The sequence below is a fragment of the Chinchilla lanigera genome, unplaced genomic scaffold (genome assembly GCF_000276665.1).
Source record: "Chinchilla lanigera isolate Chin_1 unplaced genomic scaffold, ChiLan1.0 scaffold00139, whole genome shotgun sequence".
Taxonomy (NCBI): Eukaryota; Metazoa; Chordata; class Mammalia; order Rodentia; family Chinchillidae; genus Chinchilla; species Chinchilla lanigera.
In genome coordinates, this window is record NW_004955540.1 from 3191709 (window position 1) to 3214792 (window position 23084).

At 48.1% G+C, this 23084-nt stretch overlaps 3 protein-coding genes across 15 annotated transcripts in view; 1 reads left to right on the forward strand and 2 right to left on the reverse strand.

Moving 5' to 3' along the window:
- Positions 1–6432, reverse strand: part of Tatdn1 (TatD DNase domain containing 1) — a 43868-nt gene extending 37436 nt beyond the window's left edge. For 5 of the 6 annotated variants that reach the window (XR_001232123.1, XR_001232124.1, XR_001232126.1 and 2 more), the window contains exon 1: positions 6335–6430. Coding sequence is in view for 2 of the 6 variants with exons in the window: in XM_013507915.1 (XP_013363369.1) it covers positions 6335–6356 (22 nt within the window). In the remaining 4 variants the exon portion in view is untranslated. Of the gene's footprint in view, positions 1–6334 lie in introns of all 6 variants that reach the window. The other variant, XM_013507917.1, reaches the window with a different exon arrangement.
- Ndufb9 (NADH dehydrogenase (ubiquinone) 1 beta subcomplex, 9, 22kDa) lies at positions 6432–11762 on the forward strand. Of its 2 annotated transcripts, none has more exons than XM_005410946.2 (4): positions 6432–6480; positions 8415–8607; positions 9211–9324; positions 11554–11762. In XM_005410946.2, the coding sequence occupies exons 2-4, from the start codon at positions 8443–8445 to the stop codon at positions 11683–11685; spliced, it is 411 nt and encodes a 136-aa protein (XP_005411003.1). In that variant the 5' UTR covers positions 6432–6480; positions 8415–8442; the 3' UTR covers positions 11686–11762. The 2 variants fall into 2 exon arrangements, with proteins under 2 accessions (XP_005411003.1, XP_005411002.1); XM_005410945.2 differs by having other exon boundaries at positions 6437–6595.
- Positions 11763–12648: 886 nt separating this feature from the next.
- Positions 12649–23084, reverse strand: part of Mtss1 (metastasis suppressor 1) — a 141670-nt gene continuing 131234 nt past the window's right edge. For 2 of the 7 annotated variants that reach the window (XM_005410948.2, XM_005410947.2), the window contains 6 exons: positions 21687–21897; positions 18828–18947; positions 17864–18058; positions 16559–16729; positions 16177–16339; positions 12649–15466 (listed from right to left, as the gene is read on the reverse strand). In XM_005410948.2, coding sequence (XP_005411005.1) covers positions 14766–15466; positions 16177–16339; positions 16559–16729; positions 17864–18058; positions 18828–18947; positions 21687–21897 — 1561 coding nt within the window. In that variant the 3' untranslated portion in view covers positions 12649–14765. The remainder of the gene's footprint in view (positions 15467–16176; positions 16340–16558; positions 16730–17863; positions 18059–18827; positions 18948–21686; positions 21898–23084) is intronic. The other 5 variants (XM_005410950.2, XM_013507913.1, XM_005410952.2 and 2 more) reach the window with 3 other exon arrangements.

Below are 23084 nucleotides of genomic sequence, written 5' to 3' on the forward strand. Positions count from 1 at the left end.
TATATATATATATATATATATATATACACACACACACCCCAAAAAAATGCTAGGTGATATTAATTGGCTCAGCTGGAGATACAGTTCAGTGGCACAGTGCCTGCCTGTCAAGCTCAAGGTCCTGAGTTTGATTCCCAGTACCAAAAAAAAAAAGTTATTTGGGTCCATTCTAGTTTGGGAACTCCCACTCAACAACTGACACATCTTTTTAATATGCTTCAAGGTGATCCTGATCTTTCCTCTCTCCAGAAGCAGAAAGAGTTATAAGTGGTAGAACAAGCAATCCAACAACATCAATTAGACCACATAGACTCACAGAATCCTAGTCAATTACATCTCCTCCCTACTCCTTACATGCCCACGGGACTTAAATAGCCTTTTCTGAGTCATAGAGATCACAAAAATATCACCCCTTGTTATGGCTTGTATCTAGATGTCCCCATTCAGTCACAGGTAGGGCTTTCTCAGAGGTGGCTGGATTTAATGCGTGTGATGCTGGGATTGAGTGTGTGATTACTAAATCAGTCCACTGATTGGTTTCACACCACTCTAATCTCACAAGCTTAGGTAGACTATAAAAGAGAGCATAAAGAATCTGCTAAGATCCCTTGCTTGCTCCTGCCTGCCTGCCTGCCATGGACTATTTCTTCTCTTTGCAGAGGAATGCAAATGATTCAAAAGAAGAGATCAACCGTTCACTATTTATTTAGGATTCTCAGGTACTTTCATACCAAAAGCATTCCTTAGTTCCCTCCTTTAGGTTAAGGGCTTTATTTTTCTTTAAATCATATATACTTATGAAATAAAAGGGTGATGATGGGGATACAAGAGCAAGCCCACAAATGAGACTACATAGAGCTCTGATTACTCTTAATTTTTTCAAGCTTAATGATCAAGATCAGACCCCTGCAGAATGAATGACATTGGGTTTCTAAGCCGACACACAAAAAGCATCTACTAGTTCTGTGGAAAGACATTAACTCAGGGCTTTGAGAGGGTCTTGTTTCTCTGTTTAACATGAGTCAAGGGTTTTGTATTGTCACAGAAAGGACCAATTTGGTTACCAGTCCAGTTGGTGAACCCTTACTGTGGCCTTCAGGGAAAAGAATCTGATTCCTCAGATTCAAAGCCTCTATGTGGAAGAGAAAAAAGATCCACCTCCCTTCCTACTGTCATGAACAATTCAGGCTCCTGAGATGACCTGGGGGGCCTGAAAAGAACGATGTAATGAACCCCTTCAATGCACAGAACAAAAGACATTTCCCCGCTCCAAACTCTCTTCCTGACTACACTTGCTGTGGTCAGCTTGTACAGTAATACTAGAATGCCTCCCAATGGGACAAGCAGCTCCCCACTGGGCTTTCACAGAAGATCCCCCTGTATGGGAACCAGTGACTTGGTTTGATTCCATTTTTCCTGTATTCAACAATGAAAGTTCCTAGATAGGAGAAACAGAGCCTCCTCCTGTATCCTCGTTTGACTCCATGTCATACAACGGGGGCAATATGACTTACTGGTCCATGCAAGCCCCTATCTGTACAGGTGCTGACCCCTGTGTTTAACCTTTAGAGCATAGTATGGCTCCACCTGAGCTCAGGTCCTAATTCCCTTGAATTTTTATCTTCAGGAAGTTACAAACATGGTACTACTACTACCAATGTCTCCAGACACATCTTGCGCTTTTGTCATGACATCAGACTTGCACCCTGAATATCAAGAAGTAAACTGGGAATTATACAGAGGCCCCAACAGCCACAAGACCAAACTGGAAAACATAACCATCATTGGCTGGGGACCAAGAGACTATCTTCAGGACAAACACAGCCATACGCTTTCTGAGTACACTTCCAATCTTTCACATCCCATTGTCTATAGTAATGATTCCATAACCTGGGGAGAAGGTGGTCTATCTGCACTTCAACCCCTCTTGGATACCAGCCCACCACAGACCACCAACTGGAGGCTGGGACATTCCTTCCATCCATACCAGATATGGCAGGGACAATTATCAAAAAATGGGTGCTAAACCAAACTTACCCTTCATCATAACAGTACTTCTTATATCAAAGTGTGCATCAGCCATCCATATGTCTTTTTATAAGGCCATTTAACATTTCCCTCCAGGACTCTATATGATGCTACGTGTCACAACTGTATATATTACGCTTGCCTGCCTCAGGTGCCTACAAATTATAGCATTTTAGTGTTATGTTGAAAGACATTTGCTTATTTACCTGTCAACTTAACCCACCCTTGGGAAGAGTCCTGTGCCCTTGAGATCTTGACTCTGGCCCTCTATGGTCTCCACCACCCCAAGCGGTTTATAGGCATGCTCATTGCTGCTCTCGTGGCTGCCATAGTCATTCTGGCCACAGCTGTTACTGCAATTGCTTCGTTGACCCAATCAGTACGGAGTGCTAAATATATCAACCATGCTATTCTTAATGTCACACAACCCTTAATATTCAACAATCTATAGATAAAAAACTACTTGCCTGCTTACAGCTTGTGGAAGCTGCTATTGAGTTCTTGGGGATCACCTAACAGCTCTTAATATAGAAAATTCTCTTGCCTGTGATGGCGTCATAAGCTTATATGTATCACACATCTATGGAATGAAATCCACCATACTTGGGAAATGATCAAAAAACATTTACAAGTGTAAATGGTCCTAATCCTAATCGCCACCACACCCAGCTCTAAAATTGTTATTTGTCTAAAAAGTATAAAAGCATCTTGCTTTAGTAACTCCTTTGAACTTTACTTTCTTGTTAGGATTCCTATGTACAAGTATAGTTTAATAAAACTTGTATGCTTTTTTCCTGTTAATCAACCTTACACTGATTTGATTTCTAGATCCAGCCAAAGAACCCACATAAGAACTAAGGGGAGGGGCAATCTATTCCTCCCCTACAGGCTGTTAAAATTTTTAATGTCATTCATGTAATAATATAAAGGATTTTTTTGGGAAACATACTATTAAACAAAAATTATGAGAGGCTACTGCACTAGGCCCAAGAAACCAAACCAAACCAAAATAATCACTTCTGCTAAACACTACATAATGAACATGAAACTAAAGACACAGAAAGATCTCAAAACAGGTCAGCTTTACCTACAAACAAAAGATTCCAGTCTCTCAGTGAGTCAGACTAACAGGAAGTCTGCTCTGCTTTAACCCTTACCAAAAAAGTGACCTGTTAACCAATTAAGTTCTTTTTCCTTTATTCTATTTACTCATTCCCACCTTATAAAACACACTGTATTCTGCTACCCTCAAGTGGGAGTTCTAATTCTATTCTGCATAATGGAGGTTGCCCTCATTCATGAATTGTGAATAAAAGATCAATAACTCAATTTGTTGTAATTTTGTGTCCTGATGGTCATTATTTGAAAAACATGTCCAAAACCTCTGCCCCACCTCTATCCCCAGTGGTACTCAGATGGAACCGAAAGTCTTGCACAGGGAAAGTGCTCTACCCTGAGCTATATCCCCAGATCTAATAGGCTTTTGTTCTTTTCCTAGCACACCTTTAGCTGGTTCAGAATTCCCAGGAGTAGATGAATACTTTTCAGAATATTGGAATTAGAACAGATCACCATGCCCTAGCACTCAAATGTGTTTCAGGCCATGAACAGTGGGACATAAGAGCATGGCTTTTGTAGCTTGATGTTTAGAACAAAAGGAAAGCCTGTAGTCTATGGTTACTCATAGAACCATAGAATTGTAGTGGGGATGCGCTACCCTTCTACAGGTTATACTACACAGGCACACCATACCACGTTCAGGATGCAGGGAAAGGCAGGTCTCGTGCTACAATTTGGATCTTAAGTCTCTCACAGGCCCATGTGTGAAAAGTTTATACCCCAGAGGTATACATTTAGGAGATGGTGGAGACTTTTCAACAAATAATTCTGCTTCCCATCTTCTTCCCCACAGTGTAGTATGAAGGACAGGTAATACGTTACACACAGAAGAAGGAAATGGAGAAGCATTATAACCTGGGCACAGTCAACTGTTCTAAACAAAAATCTATGACTGCATTCGAAATTTAACACTGGTTTAAATTTTCATGCAACTGTTGTATGTAATGCTTGTTTGTGGACCAGTTTTCCAAGGAACTAATATGGTGTTTTTTATGACTCACCGATAGGCTGAAACATCAGTTCAATGGTTTATAAAGTGTCTTTTAAATGATCAAGAAGATTAAACATCAGAGCAAGTGCCAGATGTGTCGGCATACACCTGAAATCCCAGCACTTGGGAGGCTGAGGCAGGAGGACTACAGTGAACTTGAGACCAACCTGGGTTACATAGTGAGTTCAAGGCCAGCCTGAACTATATAGTGAGACCTTATCTCAAAAAATAAAAAACAAACAAACAAAAATCAGAGCAAGTTATGTAACGAAGACTGAATGTATAGTATAACTCCATTTTTGTTTTTAAAAAGAAAAACCTTGATGTTTGTATCCATCTGTGTGTATTTGTTTAAATTAGGGAAGACTATGCTTTAAACTTTTAATATAATTACATCAGGAGAATGGAACTGAAGAAGACCATAAAGAAAAAAAATTATCTCATTTATTCCAATAAAGTCACCTCCTTTTCTATTTCATCTGGTTCTGATTTATCAGTTTTCTTATCACTTCAGCACTAAGGTCACATATATTTTTTTACCCAATCATTTATACTTCCATTGAACAGTCACTGTATTAAATCCCTGAGAAACCAAGATAGATACCAGTACCTGTCTTACAGTTTAGTCTAGTGAGAAAAGCAGGTACACTGGTATTTAATTATAAATAATGTGGCACAGGATAGATCTATGAAGTCCTAAAAAATATGTAAGAGGCCAGGCAACAGGGTAGTCAGAAGGACATAAGAAGTAGAGAAAACATTCCGGCCCAAACTAGCACTCTTAAAACCTTGCCAGAAGAAAGAAACTATACAGACAGATGTTTATATGGCACAAAAGGGATGAGGCTGGAAATGTGGGCAGCATCAGACAGCAGCAAAAAGGCTTTGCACGCTGTTAAAACAATTCAAATATCCTGACGAGAGTAAATAAAAAATCTGCAGCAAAACAAAGTTTATAACTGAACTACTCTCTTAAGCGCCTGACTATATTTACAAGTGTCTGGATGATGTCTTTGCCTTGAAGTCCTTTACAAACCCCGAATGGGTTTAAGTGTCTCTCCCACTACTCTTGCCAGTCATGCTTGCATTTCACCTTTAGTATTTATTCAAACCCTGAACACTCAGTTGCTACGTACTATGCCCATCTATTTCTTTTCCATCACCTTAGTTCCAAGATCAGAAGTGATTCTCATCCCTATATCCACCTAGCAGGATCATCTTAATAAGGCAGAGATGTGATCACTGTCACGTCCCACCTTTAAGTAGCTGGAAATTCTATCAAGACAAGGATCATCAAGCCTAGCTTTACACACTGCCTTATGTCACAGCTCAAGAGTCTGGCCGCGTATCTAGCACTCCATAATTTACTGAATGCTCGTGTGAAAAGCCTTCAGTAAAGCTCCACTCCATTCAGAGTGAAACTAAACTGAGACTCTCCGGTCCCAAATTATCTTTCTGATCCCAGATCTTACAGTGTCCCTCAGGTTTTCCTAAGCACCTCATAATGAAAATCCATACCCTGTAGATACCTGGTGTATTCTCCCTTTCGTTCAGCTGCAGCTGGAAGGAACAGTGCATTTGCCAAATAACAGAATTGGTTTTTCTCCCTACTACTGGAGTCCTCTCGTTTATCCAGCAAATGGTGATGCCAGCAGAGCTGTGCAGATCTTTGTGCCCTGTGTTCGGAGGGCATTGTCAAGGCCATCAGCACTCAGTAACAGTGAGATGAATGAATGGGTCCCTTCAAGCCAATCCTCTCAACCACCAAGAGGGAGAAGGGTGGGGCTGGAGCACTTGGAGAGAAGGGAATATAGTGACTAATCTTTTAGCTGCTTTTTTTGTTGTGGTGGTGGTGCTGCCAATCGCACCCGAGGCCTTGAGAGTGCTACACTAGAGCGCCACCACTACACCCCCAGAGCCCCTTTTCTAACAGAGTACAACACTCTGAAAACAGCACAGCACAGTACAGTACTATACAGCCCACGAATGTTCACCAATATAGTACACACTCGTGAAAGCAGCGCTTAGATCAAGAACCAGATCACCCATTACCAATTCCGCCCTACACCCTCTTCCATTGACTGCTCTTTAAGCTCTCAAACAGTCGGAAAGCTGCAAGCCCGGGGCCTTCTGGCCGTGGCAAGAGACGCCCGGGACGAGTCAGAAAGGGCCAAGGGCCGAAAACGTTCTTCTTACCCACGAACTTGAAGCGACTCATGGCTGCACCTCCGCCTCCACCCCGGCGGAAGCAGACGTGTCCTCGGTCGGCCCGCCCTTCCGGGATTAGTCCTGCCCCCAGCCGCAGACTTCCGGGCTCCCGGCAGCCCCCGCGGCCGCTGAAGGTGAGAGGGTGGGGATGGCGTTCTCGGCGCCGACGGCCTACCTGACCCACCAGCAGAAGGTGTTACGGCTTTATAAGCGGGCTCTGCGCCACCTGGAGTCGTGGTGTGTCCACAGGTGGGAGCAGGGACCCTGGGGCCCGGGAGCCGACGTGGGTGTGGAGGCTGAGAGGCCGGGCCGCAGGCGGCTCAAGGACTTCGGGGACGGAATGGGAGGGCGATCCCCGCTCCCCGAAGCCGGCCTTCGGAGCTGGCTGCTGTCCAGACTTCGCGGCCCCGGGCTGCCGGATCTTGAGGAGAAGCTTGCGAGGTTGCGGGTCTGTTTTCCCGTCAGCAAGTGGCCTCTGGCCCCAGCGCGCGGGGTTGCACGCAGATCAGATGAAGTGCCCGCACCTGTAATTGCCGTAGGTCTAGCGCTCGCCGAGTAACATTTTCTAAACGATTGCACCGAACCTAAATTTAACATCAGTATGGACATTACTTTATTGAGTGCGCAAAACAACCCAGGGGTGAGGGGATTATTTTAGCCCTGGTTTACAGATGAGCAGGTTGAGGCCCTGGGAGTAACTTGCCCAAGGCCGATCAGCTGCTGAGTGCCGGGTTAGGATTAAAGTTCAGGTGTGTGACTCCAAAGCATCATCATTCTCCTACCCTTCCCGTCAGCTTCTCTCTTTTTAGCTTCATCTAGTTCTGTCCCTACTTTCTAATCTTTTTCACCTCCCGCATAATTCTTTCCTCCTCTGTCCAAAGCTGGTCCTGGAATATCGTGTTAAAATATATAGGTTGTGGTGACCTCAGTGCAATGCAAGGTGGGTGACAAGCCAAGATGCGAATGCCAGGCCTTTGCTCTCTTGTCAGGATTCCAAAACCTGTTAGGTTAGGGTTAGGGTTAGGGTTAATTTCTTACATTATTGCACAATTGGGATGTACCGGGGGCTTTGTGAAGTGTGTTTATGTGTTCTGATTTATGGAATCTTCATAAAGACCTTAGCATATAGACACCAGCAGGTAGGGAGGAGCCCTTGCTTAGAGCCATTAGTGCACCCCGAGCTTCTAGCAGTATCAAAGCTGAAGTTCATGCCCATTCTCATAAGTGGTCTAAATATCTCTCTCCTATATTCTGTCATTACAGAGGCCTACTTTAGGTCCGTGTCCTCTGGTCTGGACTGTACCCAGAGCACCCTAACTGATGTGGATTTTTGTTGTTGTGGGATGATGATTACATTTTTTAGTTAGTAAGGTTTATTAGGACCATTTTCCAACAGCTGGCTGATTAAACTGATTTTTTTTTTTTTTTTTGGAGACAGGATCTCGTTATGTAATTCATGCTGGCTTAAAACTCACCATTGTCCTGCCTCAGCCTCCTTAGTGCTGGGATGACAGGCATGTGCCACTCAGTGTCCTCTGTGAAGTCTACTCACAGTTCCCTCAGAACCTGCCTATAGCTTGCCTAGGATTGTATAGCTAGTGTCCGTCAGGATTCAAACCTAGGTCTCTGTAACTTGAGCAAAACTTTGTACCATGAAACACCTCCCTTTTTATCACTATCTCCAGAAGTTAGCACAGGCCTAGCACAAGATAGGAAATTCAGTAATTTGTCAACAAATAAATGTTGAATGCTCCTACAGAAGCTTCTGTAGCTTTTCTCTTTTGTTCATTCCCTTGCTTATTTTGGTTAAATCATCCTTCCTTGGTTGGAGGAGAGAGGGAAGAAATGGCGAGGCTGTATTTAATACAGTATGTCTGGCGGCTGATGGTTGGAGGGATGCAAAGGAAGCAGTCATGATATGGCTGCTCCAGAGGCAGCATGAGGGATAGGCCAGGAAACGACACTGCTCCTCTTGGCGGCATTAGTAGGAATGTAGCTCCTGTCAGACTGTACTGTATTCCCACTTCAGTAGATGACATTTCTAACCTCCAAAGTCCTTTGGTTTAAGGCACAAATACCGGTACTTTGCTTGTTTGATGAGAGCCCGGTTTGAAGAACATAAGAATGAGAAGGATATGATGAAGGCCACCCAGCTTCTGAGGGAGGCAGAAGAAGAATTCTGGCAGTGCCAGCACCCACAGCCATATATCTTCCCTGACTCACCGGGGGGCACCTCCTACGAGAGATACGAGGGCTACAAGGTAGGTGAGGGTTCCAGGTTGAATGGCACAAAAGGGGGTCTTTGTTCTCACTTCACACCTCAGCCATATGTCCCACCTGCACTGTGAAGATGGCTGGGACATTTTCTTCCTGAGTTGTCAGATTTTTTTTCAGGTGTCAGTTTTTTCTCCGAGATGTCATTAAAATTTTTCTTTGTAAATTCAGCTCCAAGATCTTTCAGTGTGCTTTTTGGTAAAGCCAGGTGGTAATTTACTTGGAAATAACCTAATTTGGGGACCTAAGAGTTAACCTGTTGTGATTGGTACTTACTATTCATGAGATATTCTTAAGTGATGCTTCCAGATAGCACACAGCCACCCCGGTGTCTAGAAGATGCAGGTAGGGAAGGAGGCTGTGATTCTCTTGGCTTAGATTACTACATTGGCTCTCTGTACCACGCCATTCTTTACCGTTATGTTCCTGCTTAGCTTGCGCTGTTCATTTCTTAAAAGTCAAATAGCCTGGTGGTCACAGTGATTATGAAAGTACAACTTGAGTTTTGTCTTCTGTTTCCTAGCAGGACCCCGTCAGTGGCATTGTAAGTGTATCCTGTAGAGTAACATCATGATTTCCTCTCCTGGCAGGTTCCAGAATGGTGCTTAGATTACTGGCACCCTTCTGAGAAGGCCATGTATCCTGACTACTTTGCCAAGAGAGAGCAGTGGAAGAAACTGCGACTGGAAAGCTGGGAACGAGAGGTGTGTCTCCTTGTGATCACTGGATGGACAGTCAGCTCAGGCTTCTAGGTGTTGAGGTGCCAGCTGAGCCATGACACTTACCCTGGCCCCTTGCTGCTCAGATACACTTCTGTTTCTAATATTCTCTAGTTCTCTTTCACCTTAGCCCTTTAGCTGACCTTCTTGCTGTACCCTACTATTCCTTAACCTTTTCCACCCTAGAGCCTTGAGCATTTTTTAGTGATCTCCTGGTGGTCTGAGTTCCATTTATAAATGTTCACTCTTGTAAAATACAGGAGGGCATGAGGGAAAGTAGTGTCTAGTTGGGTTACTGCACTACTATAGTCAAAAGGTTATTGTGACCAACACTGGGATGGATATAGCCGATATGGAAGGAAATAGACTTCTCCAAGTATCTTTATGAGAAATAGGTTGGTGGGTGGGGGGAGGGGTGGGAGAGAACAAGGAATCAAGAATGGTTTCCAGGTGCTGAGCGTTAACCTCTTCAGTGTGGTGGTGATGGTGGTCGAGATCGGGAAGGTGAGTAAAGAAACAACTATCAGAAGTACAGCCGGGCATCTCATTTTAGAAATGTGAGGCCTGGGAAGCCTGTCTGAGATAAAGGAGGGAGGCAGTTCTGGATGTAGGAATTCAAACCTCCAAGGAAGAGAGTTGGTCTAGAAATAGAACTGTGTGATTTTGGTAGTTTATAAAGCCATAGAAGTGAATGAGATCCTTAAGAGAGAGTAGAGAGAGAAAAAAGGAGCAAGCATTCTTCCTTCATTATAATTAGACAGAAAATGCACGTATATATTTGGGTTGGATGTTTTGACGTGTGATAGCGTCTGTTTTTGGTGACTGACAAGGTCACAGGAAGTAGTGCCGCGTGTTTGGGTTGGGCTGGAGCAGCACGGTGCTCGTCACGGAGAGCACATGAGCTCGCTGAGGACAGCAGGATGAGGAGGTAGTGAAGGTCCATCTAAGGCCGGGAATGGCTGATGTGCTGTGACACGTATGTCCCGGGACTTTTTCCTCTTTAGCTGTACTGAGCTGTCTGCGTTCCCATTAAAGGTGGATGGTGGGGTCGCCCATTAGACACGATCACTGAGACTGAGGTTATTTGAGAGAATGATTGTCACAGTGGCATCTGAGGTGAATAAAGGAAGTAAAGACAGAGGAGGTCAACTTGGAAGGGAAGATTTGTGAACTCTAATCTTCTGGGGTTCCCAGGGGCGTCCAAGCAAGTGAGCTAGAAGGGCAGGAGTTGTTTGGGTAATGGGTATTGCAATTCATAGTTTAAAAGTTGTACTGGTTCTGTGGTTAAGGTTGAAGATGTTGACCATTGAAAATCCCTGGCCACGGTGAAGTGGAAGGAAGGTCACTACGGCCAAGGGGCATCATGTTTTGTTCAGAAATGTCAATATTCAGGACTTAGCAGTGTTTTTTCGTGGTGAGCATAAAGCTCCTGCAGTTGATTGCTGCTAACCTCTTCTCTGAAGCCTTCCGCCTTCACTTTCCACCTCCTCAGCAGGGGTAGCCAGCCCACCTGCGGGGAGCTTTGGCTCTTAGGTCTCCTTTCCCGTGAGGACAGTGACCTTGGAGGTTGCTAGAACTGGGGTTGGCTGGGCCACATAGGGCAGACTGAGCCCATTTTTATATATGATTTCACGTTGCTTTTGGTCTAGGCCGTTATCAGGGCAGGAGGGGGCTTTATACTTAAGAACTGAGGTTTCTTAATGGTACTTAACGGAAACACAAGAATAAATGTTTTTCTGGGAGGGGGTGGTTGGGGACTGTAACGAGGGGAATTGCAAAGGTAGTAATCATGTTATTGTTTAAAGAGTGAGAGGAAGGGTAGGACAGTTATTTCCAATTTTGCTGCTTTCAGAGTTGGAAAATTTGCCAAACATGGTGGGGCACATGTCTGTGATTTCAGCACTCTGAGAGGTTAAGACAGGAGGATGGAAAGTTTGAACCCAGCCTGGGCAACTTAGGGAGACCTGGTTGGGGATGGGGGCTGGGGGCTGTAGCTCAGTGCAGAGAGGCCTTGGGTTCAACCCTCAGCACTGCCACAGACAGGAGAAAAGCCCCTCTGATGGTGGAAACTGTACGGCTGTACACAGCATGTCTCGGTAGTGAGGCTGGGATTGTAATGGGACACACCACAGAAAGAAGGCTGTCACTGCACTGCAGCAGCCGAGTGTACAGTCAGATGCCTTTGATAATCTTTCCTTCCTCATCCCCTTCCAGGTTAAGCAGCTTCAGGACGAAACCCCACCTGATGGTCCCAAGACTGAAGCTTTGCCTCCTGCCAGAAGGGAAGGTGATTTGCCACCACTGTGGTGGCATATTGTGACCAGACCCCGGGAGCGGCCTATGTAAAGTGGTGTAGACACCTCAAGTTCATGCTTGCAAGTGAAATACACTTGCCCTAATAAAATCACCATGGTCTGCTGTGACTGAAGCGTTCTTCTGAAGGTCACTGTGGTGCTGCATGACTGTGCCATGTCATTGTCCTCCTACCTAGTCAGATGTGTAATAAATCATGCTGACAGCACATAACCAACAAGGGAAAACTGTAGAATACAGCTTTACTTTGAAGACCGAGGTGAACAGCCTCTTGAGTTGAGGGTTTAACTAGCTGTAATGACCAGAACAAATATACAAACTCAAGAGAGAAATCCTGAGGAGTTAAATACCTTTATGTTTTTCTAAGGATTCTAAGGAGGTTGTAGTGGTTTGTTTCCTTTTTGTGCCGCTACAGATTGAACCGAGGGCCTCTGCACTGAGCTACATCTCCAACTCTTTGAGACAGGGTTGTGCTCAAAGTTGCAATCCTCCTGCCTCAGCCTCTCAGGGTCCTGGGATTGAAGGCCAATGTCACCAGGCCAGGCTGGGATTTGTAGTTATGTAAAGGACAGTTATCCCACAGACAGGCATGGAGTTGGTTCATTCTGTTGGTAGAGGCCGAATGGCTGGGTAAGAGGTGGGTCGATGAAACTTTCCAACCTTTGGGGCCAGCTGTTCAGCTTTGCTTCCTCCACCCTAAATTGGATTTTTGTAGACTCAATATAGCAAAAAAGTTTCAAGGTTTTTGTTTTTTTTAATAACTGATTTTCAAAACTCAACCAGAACTAGTTGCTTTTAGTCCTTGTAACACATTAGAACTGTTTTCAAAACCGTAATTTAGGGAACTCTTGTTCTTAGAGGCCTTGTAACCACTAGAGAAATACTATGTCAGCTTTCTAAGCAAGCTCAATTTGAGTCTTAGTCCATCTTCTGATACCTGGTACCTAAGACCTCAAACTAAATTTTAGTATGACTTGAAATGCAGGAATACACGGCTTTTTTTCTTAGTGGTTCTTTATTTATAATGTAGGCTGAAGCAACTGTTACAGTGTAGAAGGGAGACACGTTACACAACTGTTATTTATACAAAGTTTGGAACAAAAAAACTGCACAGGGAGAGGTCAACTCTTAGTACAAACTAGCAACTAAACCACAATTTACCTTTAGAAAGGATTTGTTTTTACCTGTGACACTGCTTTTACAATATGCAAAAACACAAACAGAACTATCCAAGGTGTTTTGTCACATTCTCTACATTGAATTTGGCAACATTTTATATTGTTTATTCAGATTATACTAATGTTTAAAAACTAAACAAGTGAAAAGCTGTACCAAGGTACAGTTACATCCATTTATTTTGAATGTTTAAAATACCACTTTTATCTATTGTAATCACCTTGCAATGATTTCTGCTTTTGCAAAAACCATCTCAAGCATCATATGCACAATGCATCAGCTACTTTTAGTCATCAAGATTGGTGGGCTAAACCACAGGCACTACTGTTGCTTATAGTCTGTTAAAGGAGCTTGTTTTTCAAAGGAAAAAGCTTAAATAGTCTCTAGTAATCATGCCTTGCTTGAAAGCCATAACATAAAATGTCTTGAGCAATCACAGCAATGTTAAGTGTTAATATATAGAACAGTGACTGTACAGGTACGCTACTCACATCCAGTGCAGCTGTGTGGCAAAGCAGAAAACACGTCATGAAGGTTAGAGCCAACAGAAACCTGCAGAGCAGGCAGGACCCAGAAGCCCTCCAGAGGGGCAGACGTTCGCACACTGTCACCCACCGGTAGGGGCCTACTTTCGTTCTTAGAATAGCTGTCTTCTCCAAATTTGACCCCTTTCAATCTACAGATCTCTGTTGACTTCAGGGGATAGGCATTATAACAAACTCAACTTGCACTTAAGAATTCCAAAAAACACTGCCTAAAATGCAAATTAAAAGGGAAAGTATAGTGGTTAGATTCCCAATGGCAAGCCAATCCTCCAGTTGGTGTTCAGTATGAAGCCAATTCACTGCCATTTCTTTAAGGAAGATAAGAAAAACAAGCCCCCAGGTTGGTAAACACTTTGGCAAGTCGCTGGACTCCAAGCTGGTTACCCTTGATATATTCACTCAAGTTTTTTCAAAATATTTGGGCTTTTCAGTGTACCCAGCCTGCTGGGCACAAGTAAGTAAAAGGCATTTGCTATATCTAAGAACTCCCTGCTATTACTTTTTAGTGTTTTCACATTTCCAAAGCTGCCTTACCCTCTCAGATGTATTTGGATTCAATGAACGTGAGCACAGTAGACGCAGAACTAATGCAGGGGTTCCACATCTACTCTGTGGCGGTGGTGGCATGCATGGGATTCGAGGTGGGTGCTGTGTGCAGTCAGGAGGAATCATGGGAGGAAGGAGTCCTTAAACACCCTACAGGAACAAAACACTGCAATCCAGTATGGCTTATTTGGATGCATTTACCAGGAAGCTACTAGAAATTCAACCTACAAGGCTACTCTTAAAGGTAACAGGATCGGCTATGCTGACAGTGCCCTCCCACACCCCCCACAACACAGTCTACCACGTTTCTGAGTATTGCTCAGTTGTTAGTCCTGCTTTTCTTATCCAGAACATAGTATACTTAAGTGAGAATTTTACCCCTTACCCATTTTGTTTGTACATTAAAATAACTTGAATTTGCTTCTAAGCTAGACTACTACAATGCATCTACAAAAGCTTGCAGGGGCTGGGATGAAAAAAGAACTAAGTATAGTAATCCTTTTCTGAAATTAACTACTCTGTGGTTCCCCCGTCCCAACCCACCCCCCTATGCATTTAAAATTTTACAAAGACTTATAAAAAAGTTAAATGGAATTTGGCACCTTCAGAAAAATCAAAAGGGAAACTAAGATTAAAATGTGCAGAAAGAAAACTGTCAATATTTACAAATTAAAAGATCAAAATTATGTCAGTTACATATTTTGCTTTTAATTCTTATCTAAATATGTTGAGTATTTTCAAAAGAGCTGAATTCTGAATTGCCTACAAAATTTTTTGATTATAGGTTGGAATGGATCGAGACAAATTAGGTTTTATTAATTAAAGAGTTCATCCTCCACTGGGAGCCTAAGAGAAGCGAGGGGCAGAGCGGTCATTTGTCATGGTTTTCTTGAGTTTCACGCCCCTGCGGATGGCATTCAGCATGTCTTCTCCCTGCGGGGTATCCCTCGGGCTCAGGTCTGCAGGGTCACACTCTGGCAGCTGGCCTGGGGAGACGCTGGCACTTGGGGGATCCCTTTCCTGGTCTTCAGCCTCGCTTTCTGGAATTGCCTGTCTGTGCTCCTCAGGGATACTGGGCTTTGGGCCTGGGAGTGGAGGGTTGACGGAGGCCTGGCCACTCCACAGAGAGGAGGGAATGCCAGTGACACCCGGAGGGCCCTCACCCACAGACGGCGACTCGGGGCTATGTTCACCCCGCTCCTCTGGCCCGTCTGGAGGGGCTGGCAGCACCCCAGGGAGGTCTGGGACTGTTGGTGTCTTGACAGGAATCACTGGTGTCTTGATGGGGATGGGACCACCACCAATGGTCCCCCGGCGGACGGAAGGCTTGGTAGATGGGGTCCGTCGGATGGTGGCGACCCCTGGGGTGACCATAGCAGGTCCGAGGGTGGTGGGGAGGCCGGCTGTCGAGGCTGGGCGCTTGGCTTGGAACATTCGTCGGTAGGACTGGCTGATGTCACTGTTCCTCGGGATAGTGGAGGATTTATCAAACTCCTGCTGGTCTGCCTCCTGATCACCACTTACAGAGAAATAATCATAATCTGAAACTGATGGGGAGGATTTGATTAGACACAGCCAAGGCAGCAGCTCTGCTTTCTAAAGGTACACGAGATGGGGCACACTCACTCATCATGGTAAAAAAAACTGAAGTCCAGATCAGTTATTACTGTTGTTATTTTGGTGCCACTGGGACATGAACTAAGAGGGACTCTACAACTGAGCGCTATCTCCATACTGTTTTATTTTGCTACAGTCCTGCCCAGGCTGGCCTTGAACTTGCAATCCTCCTGCCTTGACCTCCTGACCAGTTGGGATGACGGGTGTGGGCCACCAGGCCTGAAAAAGTTACTTCTGATGTGGCAGCTACCTGACAGCTGCGGCCCACCTCTCCAAAACATGCCTCACCATGAGAACCCTCCCTCCCTCCCGCCTTTCCTCCCTCTCTCCCCGCAATACTGGTTTCTTTTGTATGTCCTGGGGCTTGAGCCCAGGGATCACTGAAATACATTCCCACCCCAGGTCTTTTTTAGTTTAGGAGTCGGGGTCTGGGTTCAGTTGCCCAGGCATGGTTCTGAGCTTGGGATCCTCCTGGCCGCCACTTCCCCAGGAGCTGGGATTACAGGTGTGCACCCCGCGCCCGGCCCGCGATGACACAAGCTGAGCCCATCAGGGGGCAGGGTTTACAGTGCGGTTAGGGTGCACAGGCAGCTGTCGGTCCTCGCTGGGCTGCCCGAAAGCCCACTGCGGGCGTGCCCACCTTGGGAGGGGATGGTGTCCTCGGAGCAGCACGGCGTGGTGGTCTGCGTGCTGTAGCCGCTCGAGCACTGCAGTGAGTCGCGGCTGCTCCTCTGTGTGTCCAGCTGGAGGCCCCGGGACAAGGCCAGGGCCAGCTCCTCACAAGCCTCCATCTCCTCCCCGGGCTACAGGGGGAGAAGAGACAGACGACACGGGGGCCGTGAGACCATGTGATGTCCCCAGGCCGGCGGCCACCCTTGCTCCTCAACAGCCCTGTTCTGCAGGCCTGGGCTGCTTCCTGCTAGGGCCGTACCTTGCTTCAGCCGTACTGCCCTTCCGCAGGGAGCAGGTGGGGCCCCGGGCCCGGTCAGTGCCCCCCACCCACTGGGGAGAGCAGTGCTTACCCTGGTGGCAGCCGACACAGTCATGCTGCGCGGCCTCTGCGCCTCCTCTGCCCCCGCCGGGCCTCCCCCTGCTCCGGGTCCACTGCCACCAGTGTCGGGCTCGCGCTTCTCCTTGCGGCGCTGCAGGGTGTTCGCCAGAGGCTGGTCGTAGGGGCCTGGCTTCGCCCAGTCCTAAGCAGAACAGGTGTGGTCAGCAGCAGAGTGCACACCCCAGGCGGAGGGCTGTGGCCACCCAGCAGCTGCCCACAGCAGCAGCTGGTCCTTAGGGGAAGCCCGGCTAGGACAAGCGTGCAGCCCCTCTGGGTGCTCCCACCCGGCCCTGAGAGGCAGGGAGCAGGATGCCCTTCAGGGACCCCTGGGTTCCTCCTTTTCCTTATCTCTGCCCACAGATTAAAACTGCTCAACAAGCAGGCTGCTAGCAGGAGACTCAGTTAGAGCCACCTCACTGTGGCCAACGGATGCTAAGGCACACGCCAGAGCAGCGGGGGCAGCCTCCCCAGGGGGAGCTCAGCTCCTGAGCAACCAGAATGACTGCATGTTAGTGGATTGGCCACTAGGGGGCACCGACACGCCATCTGCCGGGCCCTCTCCCCAGGCTGGATGCTTCACCTCTGGAAAAGTGGGCCTCTTGGGGCCAGTCCAGCTGCCTCAGACAGGGAGGCAGCTGCCCAGGAGCAGCAGGAAGGCTTTGAGCAGTCTACACAGCCCACATAAACCTGTGAGCAATGAAGTCAAAACTTGCTCAGAATGCTGCCAGACTGGGTATTGACTTTCAAATTAGGGTCCTTCTCACAAAACAAAGTACCTACCCTGGGGCAGCAACTCAGCTTGCTAGATGTCTAGAAAAAACTGAAAACTCAAGTCTGTTTTATTTCTAAGATAAAACACAATGGCCCAAAATATAATTTGGGTTGTGGTTTTGTTACTCGGGCCCAGCAGGAGACTCATGAGAGAAAAATCTGAGGTACACAGCCAGGGTGGGTGGCACGGGTGGCCTCAGGAGGGAATCAACCCAGCAGACTTTGTCCTAGCATAGGGGTGGGCCTGCGGCTGGAACTGATGCTCCCTGCGATGCCTGCTGGGTTCCCAGGGTAAATGAAGGTCCCTCACAGCACTCCCAGGCAGCTGCTGTCTTGAAGCTGCTGGCTCTGGTTCTGCCTAGGGGAGCGACGAGGGAGAGGCAGGGTCTGGGGCAGGAGGCCAAGTGTGAACCGAGGGAGGAGAGATGGGGTGGATAGAAGAACAGAGCGAGGTGAGCACAGCGGCGGTGAGCAGGGAGCGGGGCCGGGGAGAGGAGACACAAACCTTCCAGCTAGGGATCTGAGATGACGGGAACATGCCAGGCCCAATGGTGTAATAATGAGCGCAGTCTGGAAGGTGGACAGAGGTGACCCGAGGGAGCAGGCGGGAGGCGGGCAGGCAGTGAGGGAAAGGGCCTGCACCCACGGGCCCCACATGGGCCTCACTTGATAAACTACAGTGAGAAAACCCATTAGACAACTGGAAATAAACAAAAAGAGGGAAGAAAAGGAAAAAATTAATATAACAGGATGAGTGCAGGGACACACGATGGCACTGACATTCGGGGAGCAGGGAAACCTGGATTTCACGAATCAAACACGGGTCGGCTGCTCATGGATGATCCACAACGCGCAAGAGGAGAGCAAGGCACGACAATGCACGCCGCCCCGACGCCGAGGCAGTGTCCATCAGGGAAACAGCGTGTCTGCATGTGCAGTTTGGACACGATCAGTGTCCTTAACCTGCAGTGTTTGCTGCAGTTTTTCATCAGTTAACTAATAATGAAGCACGGTGTCACATGACAGGGATTTGCTCCTCTCACTGTGCCAATATACAAATCTGGCGGCATCTTGACATGAATCTGTTCGCTGTACATTTCCAAAATCATCGCCCAGCTCAGGAGCAGATTCCAGACCAGGGGTGCGGTGCGGGGAGCAGCAAACTGAAAGGCGGATCAGCACAGAGCCTCTGACATGCTGAATGTCTGATGGCACCCAGGGTACTTGGGAAGGGAGGAGGTGGGTGAGCACGCAATGCCTGTCTAGGAGGGAGCCTTCAGACCTCCAAATTCCCCAGAACCCCTCCGCTCCCCTTGCTCCCTAAGACACAGCCCTCAGCCTGCTCCCGCCCTGTCCCCAAGAAGGGCCTGCTCGTGGGGTGGATGATGAGGTCCAGGTTCCTGCAGCTGTGTGGCTGCAGGCGGGCTGGGGACAATGGGCCCGCGGTGGCTGCGACCCTGGGCGGTCACCTTCTCTGTGGACACCCAGGCGCCCATGGTGGAGCCTGAGCTGACAGAGGTGGGAGAGCTGCACTCGCTCACTGACTGGCAGGTTTCCGAGGCTTCGGAGGAGGCCGAGCTGGATGAGTTCTGCAGCAGGAGGGACCACATGAGGGGACCAACAAACCAAACCACACACCACCAAAATCATAGGAAATAAAAATAAAGGAGTGGGGCAGGGCGGGCACACACAGACAGACAGACAGACAAATACACAGAAGAGGGGAGGATGAGAGAGCACAGGGTTAGGGTGACTTGTCCCCAGTTTGCACTCACAGAGATTTCAGGCCCCAGAAACACAGCGCGGGACCCGGCAAACCCTAGCCCTGCTGACTCTGGGCTCCAGGACGGGGATTTGTCCATATACCTGGCACTCGGGGGGCAGATCAAGGCGGCAGTGCTGTTCTCTAGTGTCTCAAATCCAAGTCCCCAAGGGCGGCCTGCCCTGCCTCTAGCAGGCACAGACACTACTTATTACCAAGGCTGACTGCAGCTTGGGCACTGTGACACGCCCACCTAGAATGGCTCTCCTCCCTGCACTGCTCCTGCACGGGGGTGGCCTCCAGCTCTGAGACACACCGAGCTATCTCTGCCTGGAGAGTAATTTGAGGTTGGGGGTAGGAAAGCCTGCGGTCAGGTCAGGGCCACGTTTCCAACAGCCACTGTGGGGCAGAATAAAGCAGCTGCAGTGGTCCAGGTGAGGACAACTCCCATGTGTATGTACTGAACTCCAGTGCCAAGCATGGCAGGGCGTGTGCTCTCAACAAGGCTTCCTGATGCCTGCTGCTGTAGGGCTAAGCCTGTCACTCCACCGTCACACCCAAGTTCCCATCCTGGACCTGGCAGGTGCTCCAGAGAGACTGACAGGATGAGCAGCAATAACCATCCTTCTCTTGTCAGTCAGCTCTCAGGCACGACCTGACCCCCCAGGGACCTGCTTTAAGTATTTCACAGTCACCAGCAACCTCTGCCTTAGGCCCAGGATGTTGCAATAAGCCCCGCCCTGCTGCACTGGGACATCTCCAGAAGTGTTCCTGAATCAACTGTCATGAAACCCACGCTGGTGTTTCTGTCCTTTAACCCACATCAGAAAGGTTCCTATACAGCAACAGAGGTTACGCTTTCCCAGACTATAAAGGCAAAGGACGAGGACGACATCCAGCCGTGCGTGAGGCTCTGTGGAGCCTAAGCAAGGACAGGCAGTGGGTGGAGAGGCACCCTTGGGGCCCCACACTCTCCCGAGCAGCCGAGAACCCACAATTTGAGGATTTGGAGCTTTGTCCCTGATGATTCTAGTTGAGGAACCATGAACTTCAAAGCTCGCTACATTTAATGGCTTTTCATCTTTAGAATGGGGGTCGAAAGTATCCAAATTAAAGGTGACTCTACTGCCTCTGGGCTGACTTGTGCAATTTCCTTACATTCCCCCCTATCTCATAATCACAAGCAGTCATAACGCCTGTTTAAAAAAAAAAGGTCTCTATTAAATCCTGCAGCATCTCAGAACTTGTTAAAACTTCCCTAATGCTGCTAGTCAAATGCATCTTGGGTACAGGTTTTCAGATTACAGAAAACCCCAATTTCCACCTTCCTCCTCTCCTGGCAGTCCTAGAGAGAAGGCAGTCTCCCCCCCCTCCCCCCCACCGTCTTGGACAAGAGGCTGAGCACGCGACTTTCCTTCTCAGAAAGGGCTGTCTGCCCGTGGGGCTACGCCAGTGTCAGTCTGCTGAAAACAAATCCACAATTATGCTGCACGTGAGAACAGCCTCCAGGGAGTGCAAGTCCTGCTTTCCCCGACCATTTACACTCTGCTCGCCAGCAGGACAGGCATGGTCTAGTGAAGCACATGGCAGGGGACAAGGTGACACCTCAGAGGCTAGACCAAAGCACCCTCTGGACATGACACAACGGACAGGCACATTAAAACTAGAGCAGTGGCACTTGGATCTCCACGTTCCATATGAAACTGAATCTCTAAACAAGGAAGAAAAAGAGGTCACAGTTTCCTGGGAAAGCAAAAAAAATGCTAAAGAGTTCCTAAGTTCACCTGCTGGGAGCAACCGGATACTCTGAGCTATGTCCCCCAGCAGGTGGCACTACGGAGCTCGAGGGTGTGACAGCCAGTACAATTCCCAGTGTTAAGTAAACTGCTGCTTACCAAGTGTTATGCCAGAGGCAACACGCTGGCACTATAGCAGACGCAGGGAGAGGAACAAACAGGTCCACAATGCACATGAAAGATGTCCACTGTCTTGCTCAGCCCCTGCCTTTGGCGGTAGCTGGCACACTGGCTGGGTTGAGCTGGACTGGCACCATCTGACCCAAGACATCCCATGCCACCCTTTCGCCCAGGATCAAGGCACCACCCACACTATCCACAGAGGCTCTGGTGATTCTTCCTCATTGGAAACAAACTGACAAGGGAAGCTGAGAGGGCCTAGGAAAGATATTTGAATTGCTTTTCACAACAGGCTCCCCGCCATGAAAGGAGAACCTGAGCTGGGGTTGCGGGAGGCAAACCACGGCTCTAGTGCTCGCCAGATGCAGAGTCTCACTAGCTGGGCTCTTACAGGGGTGCCAGAGTGGCCACGCCTCCAGGTCACCGCTTCTGCAAGGGCACTCCCCCAGTCAACATGCTGCTCAGCCATACCGCTGCAGAGAGACTGCCAACCCAGCTTGTACCATCCCTCCCTGTGGGGAACAGCACCTCGAGGAGCAAGGAATAAACCAAGGTGTTCCACACCAGCCAAGGTCCTCCTGGGGTTCCAGTCATCGGTGGTGTCGGGGCAACCGGTATGCCATCTGCTCCTTGAGCTGAGGACCTCTTACCTGGTTGGCAGCCTCTGGCGGCATGGGGGAGGGTGACTTGGACTGGAAGGCATCCTGGGATATGAATCCTGAGTCGTGGGAGGACACGCTGGACAGCCTCACAGGCGCCTGCTGGGCCAGGTTCGAGCTGCGGTAGCGGTAATGCGAGCTGGGAGAGTGTGAGTGTGAGCCGCTGGAGCGGGAGTCACTGCTGTTGACACTGTTCAGGCTGCTGTGAGGGGCAAGGAGCAATGGCAGCCACGGAGGCCACGGGGAGGAGGGGACAGACAGCAAGGGGTGGAGGGGAGGTGGAGTACAACACAATGCGATCAGCTCTTCGCCCTGGACAGGCACAACCCTAAGACAGCTGGCACCAAATCACTAACCCAGTACAAAAAGGGTTTTTTCAGGTGAGCAGAGGAACTGAAACTTAGGTCTCTAGTGCAGCAATGCACACACCAAGGCCTTTGCTATGTCATCTACCACCAAAGCCAGGGGACCTGCTATTGCAGCATGACAAGAACCAGGGCTGATCTCATCCATCAGCAAAAAGCACCCCCATTGTGTCTTCAGCACAACTTGGTCAAGTGTCCTTAGTCAGACCAGCTGGGTCCAGAGGACCTGCGTCAGCACAGCCAGCTGCAGCTGAAGGACTCCCTGGGGTGGCTGCACTCTGAGCCAGCACAAGCCCACGGAAAAGAACATCAGCAGATCGATCAGTACACTTGTGTGCACGCATTTCACCTTTATTTTTAAAGCAGGTGCTTTAGTTAATAGCTTTCCCCTGACCTCAGGTATTTCTCTGTGGAAGTACAGGCCTGGAGAAACAGCACACCTGGCAAGAAGCAGGCCGTTTTCAGCCTCCAAAGGCAATCAGTGCTGAGCTGTTTGCTTCCAAGATGAAGCAATAAACAGAAAGTCACACAATGACACACGCTGAGTGTTTTGCCTGAATTCCATCTCCAGTTGCAAGAAGTATACTGTGTACTCTGTGTGTAGTAACTCAGGTTAGGCAAAAACAGCTCATCCAAATCCCATGGTCCAAACAAGCAGAACTGAAACACATAGGGCAGCTGCCCTAGCCTCTGAGGGAGGAAATAAACAAGCCAGCTACGACTAGAAGTCAGTGCCTCTGCTCTCAGTCCTGTAGGAGATTCCGCTCTGCACAGGGCAGCTAAGGAGGCAGCCAAGCACTGCGCACCAGTCCTATCCTAGGACTTCTTGTTACCATGTTCAGATGGGGCAGTCTGCTGAGGGAACCCCTGATGCGGGGTAAATACCATGATTTCTGCTTGTACCTCACAAATAGCCAGAGAGGGCATCTGGGGAGGGACAGCAAACCTCAGAGCAACTCCCTGTGACTCCCTGCAACAAGGTCATGTCAATGCAACATGTTTTTCTACTTAACTGAGACTATAA